A 12,874-nucleotide genomic window follows, 5' to 3' on the forward strand; every position below is an offset into this window, starting at 1 on the left:
ATGATGCTGCTTGGCCTGCTGTGTTCATCCAGCCCTGCACCTTGTTGTCTCCAATGTATTTAGTTTCTCTTCCAACCCAGACAACATCCTGGTGAATCTCCTTTGCATCCTCTTCAATGCAATCACATCCTTCCTAGTGACTAGAATTGCACACAGTACTCAGTTGAAGCCTAACTAACATTACATACAGCTCCATCACAATATCCTTGCTCTTGTATTCAATATTTTGACTAATAAAGGCAAGAATCCTATTTGTTTTCTTAACCACATTATTTATCTGTTTGCTGCCTTCAAGTACCTATGAACATGAACATGAACATCAAGGTCCCTCTGACTCACCATGTTTCTTAGCAGTGTACCAACCATTATATCACTTCTCTGCCTTGTTTTCCTTCTAAAATGCACCAGCTCATACTTTTCAGGATTAAATTCCATTCATCAGACCCGTAGTCTAAGGTTTTCCTCATCACTGTTTAAGATACCACCAATTTTTGTGTCATCTGTGAATTTAATAATCATATGTCTCTTACATTCATGTCTGGATCATTAAATTCCATAACGAAAAGTAAGGGATCCAGTGCCAAGCCCTGTTGCATATTACTAGAAACAGGCTTCCAGTCACAAAAACACCTTCAACCGTCACCTTCTGCTCCTGCTACTAAACCAATTTTGGATCAAATTTACTAAATTTGCAGGGAAGTGGGACAAATGTGGGTAGTACTATATTTTTAGTGGTACAGACTCAAGGGGCCAAAGGGCCTCTTCTGTACTGCATCACTCTATGTTTCTATGAATTGCCTGGGATCCCATGGGATCTTAGCTTCTTGAACAATTTTCCATGCAAGACCTTGTCAAAAGCCTCACTGAAGTCCACTTGGGCTACAGCAACTTCACTACCTTCATCTACACACTTTGTCACCTCCTTGAAAAATTCGATCAAAATTATTAGATAAAATCTCCTCCTGACAAAGCCATGCTGACTATCCTTAATTAATCCTTGCCTCTTCAAGTGTTGATTAATTCTGTCACTCAGAATATAGTTTTACTGAAGTATTATTGATGTGGAGGTGCTGGTGTCAGACTGGGGTGGACGAAGTCAGAAGTCACACAACACCAGGTTATAGTTTAATTGAAATCACAAGCTTTCAGGTGACTCACTATTGTTTACACTTCTCCTTTTTCAGTAGTTTCCTCCAGCCCTACAGTCTTTGAATATCTTTGTCCTTGTTCATAAAATTATTGAATCATCATAGAACTCCATTAGATTTGTTAACATCCTTTAGGGAAAGAAATTTGTCGTCGTTTCCAGCCTGAACCAAACATGACTCCAGACACATGAAAATGTGGTTGACTCTTAATTGCACTTTGAAATGGCCCAGCAAACCATTCAATTATAGTCAAGCATATAGTTAAGCACTATCTTTGCAAGGGCAATTAGGAATAATTATGATAAATGCCTTGCCAATGAATTCATTTCATACAAATTAACTTTTAAAATTCTGGCCTCTTGTGCATTACTAATTTCTAGCCCTTCACCACTAGTGACTGTGCCTTTAGCCTGTTGGGCCCTAAACTCTGAAATTCTGCCCCTAAATCTCTGCCTTTCAATTTCTCTCTCTGTCTTGAACATGTGCCTTAAAGTTACCTTTTTGACCATGCTTTTGGCTGTCTGTTACAATATATCCTTATGTGGTTCAGTGCCAAGACTTTGTTTGGTAATGCTCTTCCAAGTGCCGTAGGACATTTGACTACATTTCATGAGCCATTTATGTATATGCAGGTTGTATTTTCTGACTGTGATTTAATGGCAACATTTAAACAAGAAGAGTCTGTAATATTGTGTCAAGATGAACTAATGGTAATACATGTTAAACGTGACAGGCTGTTTAGAAGGAACAGACTAAAAAGCTGACAGATAAGGAAATTTGCTCATAAACCACTTACTACATGGTTTCTTGGGGAAACTAGAGTTCCGTAATGCAGAGCAAGGGTATTAGAAACATGTTGGTTAAAAAAAAATGCTTTCTTGCCCCCCCATTTTTCAACCAGAACGAACAGGCTTGAGAGAAGTTTCCAGTCACCCTCAGTGATGTAAACGAACCAACTGAGAAATCAATCAATGTCTTACCAGATAAGTCACTCCGCTGTCAGTTCCAGCATCCCAGGGAATTAAGTCCTGAATAACCTTCTGCACCCACCCGCAATCCTTGGTGCAGAGATCCTCCGCCGACAGCCCCACATTCCAATCTGGACTGGGACCCAACATTGTCAGGAAGGACATCAGATGTCGTGTATGGTCAACAGAGAACTCTGCAGATGGAGCTGCCCGGCTGTACAAAATGTAGAAAATAGCAGAGGAAAGGAAACAAGAGAAAAATAATGCCTCAATCTTTGTATGTTGGAATGGTACAATGACGACGTCTTTCAATTAAGTGTCATATAATAAATGTTCATGAGTTTTTGTGTTTTCATGTGTCACTTAGCGTCAGATTCTACTTCCTACATTGATGATTAATAATTTAGGTGCATTGCAAATATTTTGACCTGCAGCTGAATGCTCCACCAATTAGTTTGGCAACCTCCTTATCGTTTGGTGCTGAGATATATCTCAAAAGAGAACACTCTTGACATCTACATAAATGAATGACTCCAGTAAGATTAAACTCTACAGCAAATAAAGTGATATTTCTGAGTGTGAAAGGCCCTGAGCTTACATATCGGTAAAGTATCTCTTGTTCATTACTCAGTGGTGTATCTTTCTTTCCTGGAGGTCCTTACTTTATCAAAGACATATGTGAGATCTGTATAAATGAGATGCTTATGTACAAAGATGCCTCACTGGCTGGTGTGTTTCACTTACTTTTGATATTTCACCGAAACAATTATACTTTGCTCTTTTAATTTTTCACTTTTCTTTCAATTATTAATCCCTTAAAAATAGAACAGGCTTTCGTATGATATTGTTCCTTTTGTATTTGAGTGATGGGAATGAATCCAGAAGTCAATCTCCACACTATTCCATCTCATGGAATCCATTTTATAAATTACCTTATGCATTTATAAAGAAACTTGCATCTGCAAGACTTGCCTGGCTGCAGCACCAACAATGGCATGAGGGTGCCACTAAAGCATGACATGTTTACATATACAGCAGTTATTTTTTAACACTAAAAAGAGTCTGGATTGCCTTTGCACATAATTTAATCTGTCCTTTCATTACCACATGAATTGCAAAATGAATTGCATTTGGCCTTGACTCGTTCTTTGTTCAATCTGTTGCAAGATTGACAAATGATATCATCATTATGACTGTATCAATCAACAAAATGGAAACCAAGGAGAGCAAAAAGGAACCATTTCTGTTTACTCATAGCAACATATTTTATAAGAGGCTATTTGGTGTATTGTGCCTGAGCCAGCTCTTTGCAAATCTTTTTCAATTAACTTCACATCATCTCCTGAAAACTCTTCAAGTACTTATATCCAATTTCCTACTGAGTCTGGTTCCACCACCCTTTCATTCAGTACATCCCAGGACATAACAACTCAGCATTAAAAAATGTTTCTTCATCTCCTCTTTGGTTCTATTGTCACATTATTCAAATCTGGGTTGATTATTGACCCTCTAGCCACTGGAATCAGTTTTACTTTAGTAACTCTAGCAAAACCCTTCATGATTGTGATCATCTTTATAAAGATCCCCCTCACACCCCACTCAGGTCCTGGATATCTTCTCTGCTCTGAGAACTACAGTCAATGTGTGTTTCTTCAACACAAATTGGCTTTAACAAGACTGAAAAATTTGGACCACTATTTGCAGAATGCGAACTTTCCTTACCTGTATTGGCTATAACATGGTTCTGGCCCCATTAGTTTAAATGACGCGGCTATTGCGTGATTTTCTTATAACGTGAAATTGCACGAGAACAGAACCATCGTGTTATATCAGAACTGGCTGTATTCCAACCTCTCTCGTCTCTCCAAACAATTGAAGCCCTCTTTCCTGGTACTATACTTACTGCCAATAATTTGTTTAAAATATTCTTCGAGACTTAGATGGGTTTTTAACTCCATCAAACTAACAGAGAGATGTGCACACAAATGCACCAACTATTTACTGTCAGTAGTAATTTCTAGGCTATTAACACACCATTGACTTAACATTGTTCTTAAAGTTGCACGTATATGAAATAGGCTATGTTCTCCTCGGTTGTGGTGCAAGACAAATTTCCACAAACACTTTCATCTGTATCTATCATTGGAACAAAGTATTCAACTGAAAATATTAATAACACTTTATAACCGTAATTGAAATTTTATCTTTGATTATCTGTTAAGATGCCAATTTAATCAAATAAAGTGTCATTCATCAGCCTTTAATCATTTCAAGTATGTCTTGAAATTTGTCCTCAACTTTTTCTTTCTTTGGTTTCTATGACAACTGTATTTAGTCGCTGATTCTTCTGATGCTGAGCTGTCTTTTTTTCCCAGCAGAAGTACATTATCGCCTAATTATATTGATACAAAAACAGATTTCCTACTCTTATAATTGGCAATTAAATCATCCATTGAAAGCCAATGTAATAAAGGTCTCTCTTTTTTAAAAGGGCATGACCAAAGGCAACTAATTGGGTGATCTGAAAATTTTGAGCTCAATGATAAGCCCAGAAAATAGAAAAAGTACCTAACCGAAAGAGGATTTGCAGTTCTAAGCTCCATTGCAACCCGATAGTAGGCCCGGGACTGGAGGTCAAGAGTAGAAATAGGATACGGAATTCAAATTCCCCCTTGTTACTTAACATAGAACTAACCTATGAATGTAATTTATTCTGATCATTCCTGTAATAAGAACAGAAGGAGGCCATTCATCCCCTGAAACCTATACTGCCATTTATTCAGATCACAACTGCGGTTCACCTTAACTCCATTTACCACCTGGGTTCTGTAACTCGTAATACCCTTGTCTAACAAAAGCCCATTAATCTCAATTAAAAATTTTCAATTGATCCTTTCCAGCATTAACAAGCTTTTGGGTGACAATGTTTCAGATTTCCAAAACCTTTGTTAGAGGACTATAGGCTTGTATATGGTGATGATAGATATGTGAATTGGATTGCAGGAGACATGTGAAGAGAGAGATGAAGATCATGCAAATGTTAGTGCTCCATAATTGATTACCAATGTACACATTTCCATAGATTTTATACAGGTTCGTAAGGATTGATTTTAGCCTTATGGAATGTATGGTGGTGGCAGGGGCATTCATGTTGGACACTTATTCATATCTCTCTCCTCAGTCTCCACCATTCTGAATTGACACTTAAGTGACTGCTGACAAATTAGTAAAGCAGGTGTCTACCTCAGACAACAAAAAAGAAGTTGCTGAAAATGCTCAGCAGGTCTGGCAGCATCTGTGAAGAAACATTAGGTGATTTTTTTCGGGTCCAGAACTGTGTTCTGAGGAAGGGTCACTGGACCCAAAATGTTAACTCTGATTTTTTCTTCACTGATGCTGCCAGACCTGCTGAGCATTTCCAGCAACTTCTGTCTTTGTTCCTGATTTACAGCATCCGCAGTTCTTTTGGTTTTTATTTTGGCTACCTCAAACATTCCTCCTTTCACATTCTTCCTCCCACACTAGCCTATTGGTCCTTAGGAGGATCGGTCCACTAGTAAGACATAAGAGGCAACAGGCATTGCACCCACGTCCCACCAATGCTTATACTCCGACACGCACTCACTTACTCACTCATTCTCATTACCTCTCATCCTCCTACACCACTAATACCGAATGACCTCTGCTCTGTTCCCTCAAACCCTCGGAAAGTCTGAGTGCCTCTCAGGCCACATACACCAGCACTAACAACCATGCCTCCCACTTACGTCTTCCTCATTCAGCTCCCCTTCATATCATTACAGGGAAAGACACCTGACAACAAGGCACAGCAACAGTGGACAGGCTGTGGAGTCCCAGAAATCTGTGTCCTCATCTCCTCTGAGAAAAGGAACGTTGCTCTGGCAGGGGAAGACAGAATGGGCTCAAGAAGTGAATTGATGAGGCTAATAGGGGTATATTAAGATGAAATCTGTAAGTAAATAAGTAGAATCAGGCAAGGATGAAGAATAATGATTAGCAATTATCAATTAAGAACTCCCAAACATACTGGCAAATAGATAGCAGAAAGGGTACAGTAAATGGTATTTTTGCACTCTGTGCAAAGGACACTTTTCTTATCCAGTATGAGAGGCAGCACTGTTGGTTCTGGTAATGGGCAATGAACTAAAATAGATAAGAGAAATAAATGTCATAGGATATTTAGACTGATGTATGGATTGCCACCCAGCGAGCAAGATTCAACTCAAAGACACAAATGAACTTAATGACTCACCACAAACCATTGGGATGAAGCTTTCGATTTAAAGGAGGAATGGAAAGCTGCTGCCATGAACACAATATTGACAGTAGCTGTTGAAGAAGAGGACAGATCACCTTCCCGAGGAAAGGGCAGTAAATGGCAAATATGCCAGAAACAAACATATCGTCCAAAATAATCAAAAACGTTGGTTTGACCTACTGGCTCCTAATTTCAAGAGATAAATAAACCTGGATATTCAATAGTTCTGTTGAAGATGTAGGCAAAATGTGCCAAATTTTAAGCTTTCCCTTTTGAATAAATTAAAGTTTGAGTTGGAAATATGAATGCAGAGGAAGGCAATTAAAATCAAAATAATAAAAGGCTCTTTATATATAAATGTCAGAGTTTGGTCCAGATTTCTTTACTCTCTCTGAAGAATAGCAATGAGTTCCATGGCTTAGAAGTAAAGAAAAGGTTTAATTAGCAACAGCAGATCAATAGATATTTTCAGTGCCCTTCTACACTGTACTTATTCATGAGGTGATAATATAACCTTGTCATACTTCAAATAAAATATCATCTCTTGTGCAATCTTATACTTAAAATGAGACTTCAAAATTCATTCATTTGAAATACTGATACAGCATTTCTCTACTTAAATTTCCACAGCTCAAGGTGTAAATTCTGAGGGAGTCTACTTAACAGAACAGGATCCACATAATTGGCAAGAAAGTGAAACCATGTCAAACTGGATAATTAAATAAAGAGATAAAAGGAGGCTGCAAATGAAATATTAATGGTGGAAAGAATGGTAATCTCCACTCGTGGAAGGCCTTTCAGTGCACAAATCTAATTCCCTCTGCTGGTTATTGTATTTCAAAACTCTTTGAATGCATATTTCTGCAAAGTTAATAGGCCTGCACTCAAGGGAGACTGGCGGATATCAGATATGTGTTTTTAAAGCCATTCTATTAATGCAAATTGTCACTTATGGTAATCCTACTCATTCCTTCTTCGTCTCTTTCTCTAAAATGGTTCTTTTATATTATCACTTCTTTTCCAATGGAAACCTGGGTTAAACTCTTTTAAAGAGAGAACTAAGATAGTCTAAAATGCAAAAACGTTAGAATTAATTCAGCAGTATCTGATTCATTACCAGTCTTTTCTGTACAAAGTCTATGCAGGGTAAAAATATTTTTAATAATCCCTCTGTGCAGAAATTCATGGGATTGACTTGGGCTGATGGAATTAATGCTCTGCTGAAATTTTTTTGCTGTAATTTTGATGTTGACCCTTAAAGTACTGGTGGAAAATTGGTTGATGCTGGTAGTATGAAGCTGCAAGTAATAAAAGAGAATATTCAGCAGTAACATCCTTTCTGAGCAACTAATGTCAAAGATCCCCAGAATCAACTCACCTATTGTGAAATCGGTTAAAACTAACAAGATAAGAAAGGGCAGACGGATTGAGTGTTTGAGAAATTACATTTATACAGGACCTTTGAAATGTTTCACAGCTGAAAAAGTACTTCTGTACTGTAGCCATTGTTGTAATGTAGGCAACACAATCTATTGAACGCAGCAAGATCTTCTAACTATCAATGCAATCATCTGTTGCAGTGATGATGGTTAGGGAATAGATTTTGGGCATTGTATACCAGGATTACTTTCCAACAGTTTTTCAAAATAGTTTATTCCTGCGTGGGATATGGGCGTCACTTTGGTTCGTCGCTCAATAATTTGTAGCCCACCCCTAATTACTCTTGGACTGAGTCGCTCATTGAGCTGTGTCAGAACATAGTGAAGGGTCAACCACATTGCTGTATGCCTGGAGTCACATGTAAACCGGACCAGGCAAACATGACAGATATCCTTCCTTAAAAGGACATTAGTGAACCATACAGGATTTGAATGACAACGGTCACATGGTCACCATTGGAATAGTTTTTAATTCCAGCTTTTTTAAATGAATTCAGATTTCACCGTCTACCCTGGTTTGCTCTGACTCTGTGTCCCCAGAGTATTAGCCTGGGGCTCTGGATTACCAGTCCTGTGAGATTGCCAAAACACCATCTCTCTTAGTGCTGTGGGATCTTTTGGTGAATGGTTAGGTGGGACCCTAGTTTGACATCTCACCTGAAGTTTGGTACCTCTGACAGTGCAGCATGCCCTCAGTTCTGTATCTGTGTTTCACTCTGAATTATTGTGCTAAAAGCTTAAGACTGGGATCTTCATGGCTGTCAAAGGTACATAAATATTATAGGAGAGGAGAAAAATGGAAAGGCAGTGAGATTTAGGAAGGCAATTTCAGAGTTTAAGGTCTAGCTGCATGCATCACAGCTGATGATAGGGTAATTAAAATGGAGAGATACAGCGAGAGAGAGAAAGAATTTGAATTACAGGACTGCAGAAACTAGTGATGGACAAAAGTGACTGAGTCCAATTCAGCATGTGGACAGCAGAGTTTGGGATGAGCTCAATTTTAAAGAGGACGAAAGTGTGTCTTTTTTGGAGGAGACCTTTGGAGATGACCTTAAAGAACATTGGCTGCTCAATGTTTGTAGAAAGTATCATCTGCAGGCGCTGTAAAGGCCATTGCAATTTTTCTGTAAAAATTGTTTATTCACATGCAATAATGTGCTAAATGACTTCTGACACTAAAAATTAACACCTGAACATGGGGCGTGTCATTCTTTAAATTTTTAATTATTATTGGAAATTTTTTAAAAATTGTAAAAAAATTTAAATGATTTCGTATTGTGCTTTTTTGTCTTTTTTATGACACTCTCTGAATCAAAATCTTTCATTCCTTCTGTTTGTTTCTCTGTGGTGGAGCCCTATGCTCTGCTCCACCCTGTCCCTCATTAAGGGACGGGCAGCATTGTATCTGTACTTCACATTATTCAGGGGTTTGCACAATGTTATCATGAGCTATGGGTAACCCTTGTGCTCCAGTAACCAGCTTTGTAAGACATCTGGACCTTGTACCAGATACACTAGAGTGCTGCAGGATGTAGGAATTGTGGTAGCTACCGAGGGAGCGGGCACACATTGCTAGAAAGTGGTAACAGTGATCACAGATTACCTGAACATTAATCAAATGGAACCCCTTCTTGTTGATGATTTGTGCAGTGTTATGATACAGCCCTCTCAGATGCCATCCTATACCTGAGGGATGTAAGTCATGTTCCCAAACCTTCCTGTCTTGTCTTGGGGGAACTAAATGAACAAATGTGATCTTGCTGAGATAGTATCCGTCATTGTACTGATGCATTTCAGGTGCATAACTGGTAGATCCCACACAGGTCATCCACCACTCCCTGAAAACAACCAATAGCACAGAGGTTCTGAACAGCAATCACCTTCACAATCACCAGGAGGGAATGGCCTCTTGCTCCTACAGCCCTCGGGTCCCATTCCAGCATCTGCCAGCACAGTTCTGTCACAGTGCCCCAGGACACATGGCCTGAGTTGGCACTGCACCTTGTTTATGGCAAAGAAGTGGCGTTGGAGGCAGAAAGCTCTGGGCCTCCTTCGCACATCATGCACTCTAAAGAGTCCAGCAGAAGCGACATCTCTCTCTGCTTGTTGTTCATTGTCCTCTGCACCAGCCTGCTGCTGATCCTGCTATTGCCATGAATCCTAGCCCTCCTACATCTGCCTTTGGCTCTGCCTATGGGTGCCACTGCATCCTTGCAAGCTGTATGAGTGAATAGCTGACCTTCGGCCAGCACTGGCTTTTGTAGTGTCATTCTTGCTAATCTCGACAATATTAAAATGTCCATATTTAGTTTGCAAATGCCAATGGCATATTGCAAACAAGGTTCCCTTTCAACTGTGCAACTGCACAGCCACTTGTAGATTCACTGCTGTGCACAACCTCAGAGATTCACATCACAGAAAAAAATAATTAGACGTCATCCTGATTTAAATATCTATGACTAGCATCCACCACCAAAGCACCTTGATTCTGCATGCAAAGCAGATAGGCAATGAAATGATTGCAAATGAAATGTAGCTTGGTTTACAACTGGCAGCTTTGTGTACAGTACTTGTTTCTTCACCGTCCCAGCAGCCAAAAAAACATGTATTCTGTGCTTTCACCCATCAAACTGACCCTGACTCCACTCAGTCCGGGTATTGTCACCGCCATTTGCATAAGTGATGAAAGGGAAAGTAACTCATGATGGACACTGTCAGTACTGGGCCCTCGTGCTGCCCACCTTGCTGCCAGGAACCCTCCCCTAACGCCTCCATGACTCCTTTTACTTTGCACTTCCCAGCAGCCTCGTTCCACCCATTCCCCTCACCCCTTCTATCTCCTGATGTGCAGACACAGGCCTCCAATGGTTCCCACCATTTTCAGGGATAACACCTTAATTACGTTCAATCAGCCTGGCAGATTAACCTCTACATTGCAGAGACTGAGGGCCAGCTCTCAGGAACATCCTCCTACCTCCCCCCGGACCATGATTGCACCATGGAACACCAGGCTATTGTGTCCACTGCTGTCACTAACCTCATTTCATTTGGTAATCTCCCCCTACTGCCTCCAAACCCATAGTCCCCCAACTCCGCACAGCCTGCTCCTACCTCCTTCCCAAAATCCACAAACAGGACGACCTGGGCAAACCCACTGTTTCTGCCTGCTCTTGCCCCACAGATCCCTTCTCGTCCTACTTTGACTCTCTTCCCACTTACATTAGCATTTGCTCTGATGCTTTATGTCAGTTTCAGACATTCCAGTTCATGGGCTCTAGCCACCTCCCCTTCTCCATGTACGTGCAATCCCATTACACATCCATTCCCAATAGGATGGTCTCAGGGTTCTCCGTTTCTTCCAGGAAAAATGACCTGAACTGTCCCCAGCCACCACCCTCCTCCAACTCGTTGAACTCATCCTCAATCTGAACAACTTCTCCCCCCGTTTTCTTCAGGAAAATGGGGCGGTTATGGGTACCCACATGCACACCAGCTTTGCCTGTCTCTTCCTTGCTCCTTGTTCCAGTCCTATTCTGGGGCCCACCCACAACTCTTTCTCCAGTGCACCGATGACATCACCAGTGCTTCTTCCCTCTGTCCTCCAGAATTGGAAAAATTAATCTATTTTGCTTCCAATTTCCACCCTGCTCTCACCTTCACTTGTGCCATCTCTGACTCCTCCCTTCCCTTCGTTGACATTTGTGTTTCCATCTCTGGGGATAGGCTGGCCAGCAATACGCACTACAAACCAACCTCTCCCATAGTTACCTTGAGTATATATCCTCATACCCTGCTTCCTGTAAAAACTCTATTCCATTCTCCCAGTTCACATCTGTTCAATGATGCCAACTTTGACAAGAGTCCTCCGAAATGCCCACCTTGTTCTTTAAGTGAGGATTTCCCAGCACCATGGTTGACAGGGCACTCAGCCAGGTCTGACCCATCTCCCACACATGGGCCCGCACTCCCTCTCTTTCCTCTACCTTGTCCTCACCTATCATCACACCAGCACCCACATCCAAAGACACATGAGCCGTCATTTCTCCAGTGGGATTGCACCACCAGGCACAAATTCCCCTCCCCTCCCTTGTCAGCCTTCCACAGTGACTGTTCCTTCCTGTTCCACTCCTCCTCCACTCCCAACACAGCCCCATGGCATCTTTCTGTGACATCACAGAAGGTGTAACACATGCCGTTTACTTTCTCCCCCCTCTATTTAGAAGCAAACGGACTTATTAGCGATAGATAGCATGGTTTTGTGTGGGAGGGGTTGTGCCTCATTAACTTGGTCAAGCTTTTTGAAGAGGTGACAAAGTTGATTGATGAGGGAAAAGCAGTTGATGTTGTCTATGTGGACTTTGACAAGGTCCCTTGTGGCAGGCTGGTACAAAAGGTGAAGTCACATGGTACTGGGGTGAGCTGGCAGGATGGATACAGAACTGGTATAGTCACGGGAGACAGAGCGTAGTGTTGGAAGGATGCTTTTCAGAATGGTCGGTTGTGACTAGTGGTGTTCCACTAGGATCAGTACTGGGGCCGCTGCTGTTCATGGTCTACATAAGTGATATGGAGGAAAACGTAGCTGGTCTAATTAGTAAGTTTGTGAAGGATACAAAGATTGGTGGAGTTATGCATTGTGAGGAAGACTATCAAAGGATACAGCAGGATATAGATCAGTTTAAGACATGGCAGAAAAATGGCAGATGGAGTTTAGTCCAGACAAATGTGAGGTGATGTATTTTGGAAGGTCAAGGATGGGTGGAAATTGTACAGTGAATGGCGGAACCCTTAGAAGTATTGATATGCAAAGGGACCTGGGTGTTCAGGTCCACAGACCATTGAAGGTGGCAGCACAGGTAAATAAGGTAGTATAAAAGGCTTATGGCATGCTTGCCTTCATCAGAGGGGCATTGGGTATAAAAATAGACAAGTTATGCTGCAGCTTTATAGAACTTTACTTAGGCCACACTTGGAATATTGCATGCAGTTCTGGTCACCACACCACTAGAAGAATATGGATGCTTTGGAGAGGGCTCA

The 12,874-nt window shown here is 41.0% G+C and overlaps 1 protein-coding gene across 1 annotated transcript in view; it reads right to left on the minus strand.

The window, feature by feature from the left end:
• Nucleotides 1–12,874, minus strand: part of LOC109937677 (spondin-1) — a 298,509-nt gene that overhangs the window by 47,303 nt on the left and 238,332 nt on the right. The window contains exon 8 of the mRNA XM_048607183.1: nt 2,129–2,330. Coding sequence (XP_048463140.1) covers nt 2,129–2,330 — 202 coding nt within the window. The remainder of the gene's footprint in view (nt 1–2,128; nt 2,331–12,874) is intronic.

Source organism: Rhincodon typus, chromosome 17, assembly GCF_021869965.1.
Source record: "Rhincodon typus isolate 14 chromosome 17, sRhiTyp1.1, whole genome shotgun sequence".
Lineage (NCBI taxonomy): Eukaryota > Metazoa > Chordata > Chondrichthyes > Orectolobiformes > Rhincodontidae > Rhincodon > Rhincodon typus.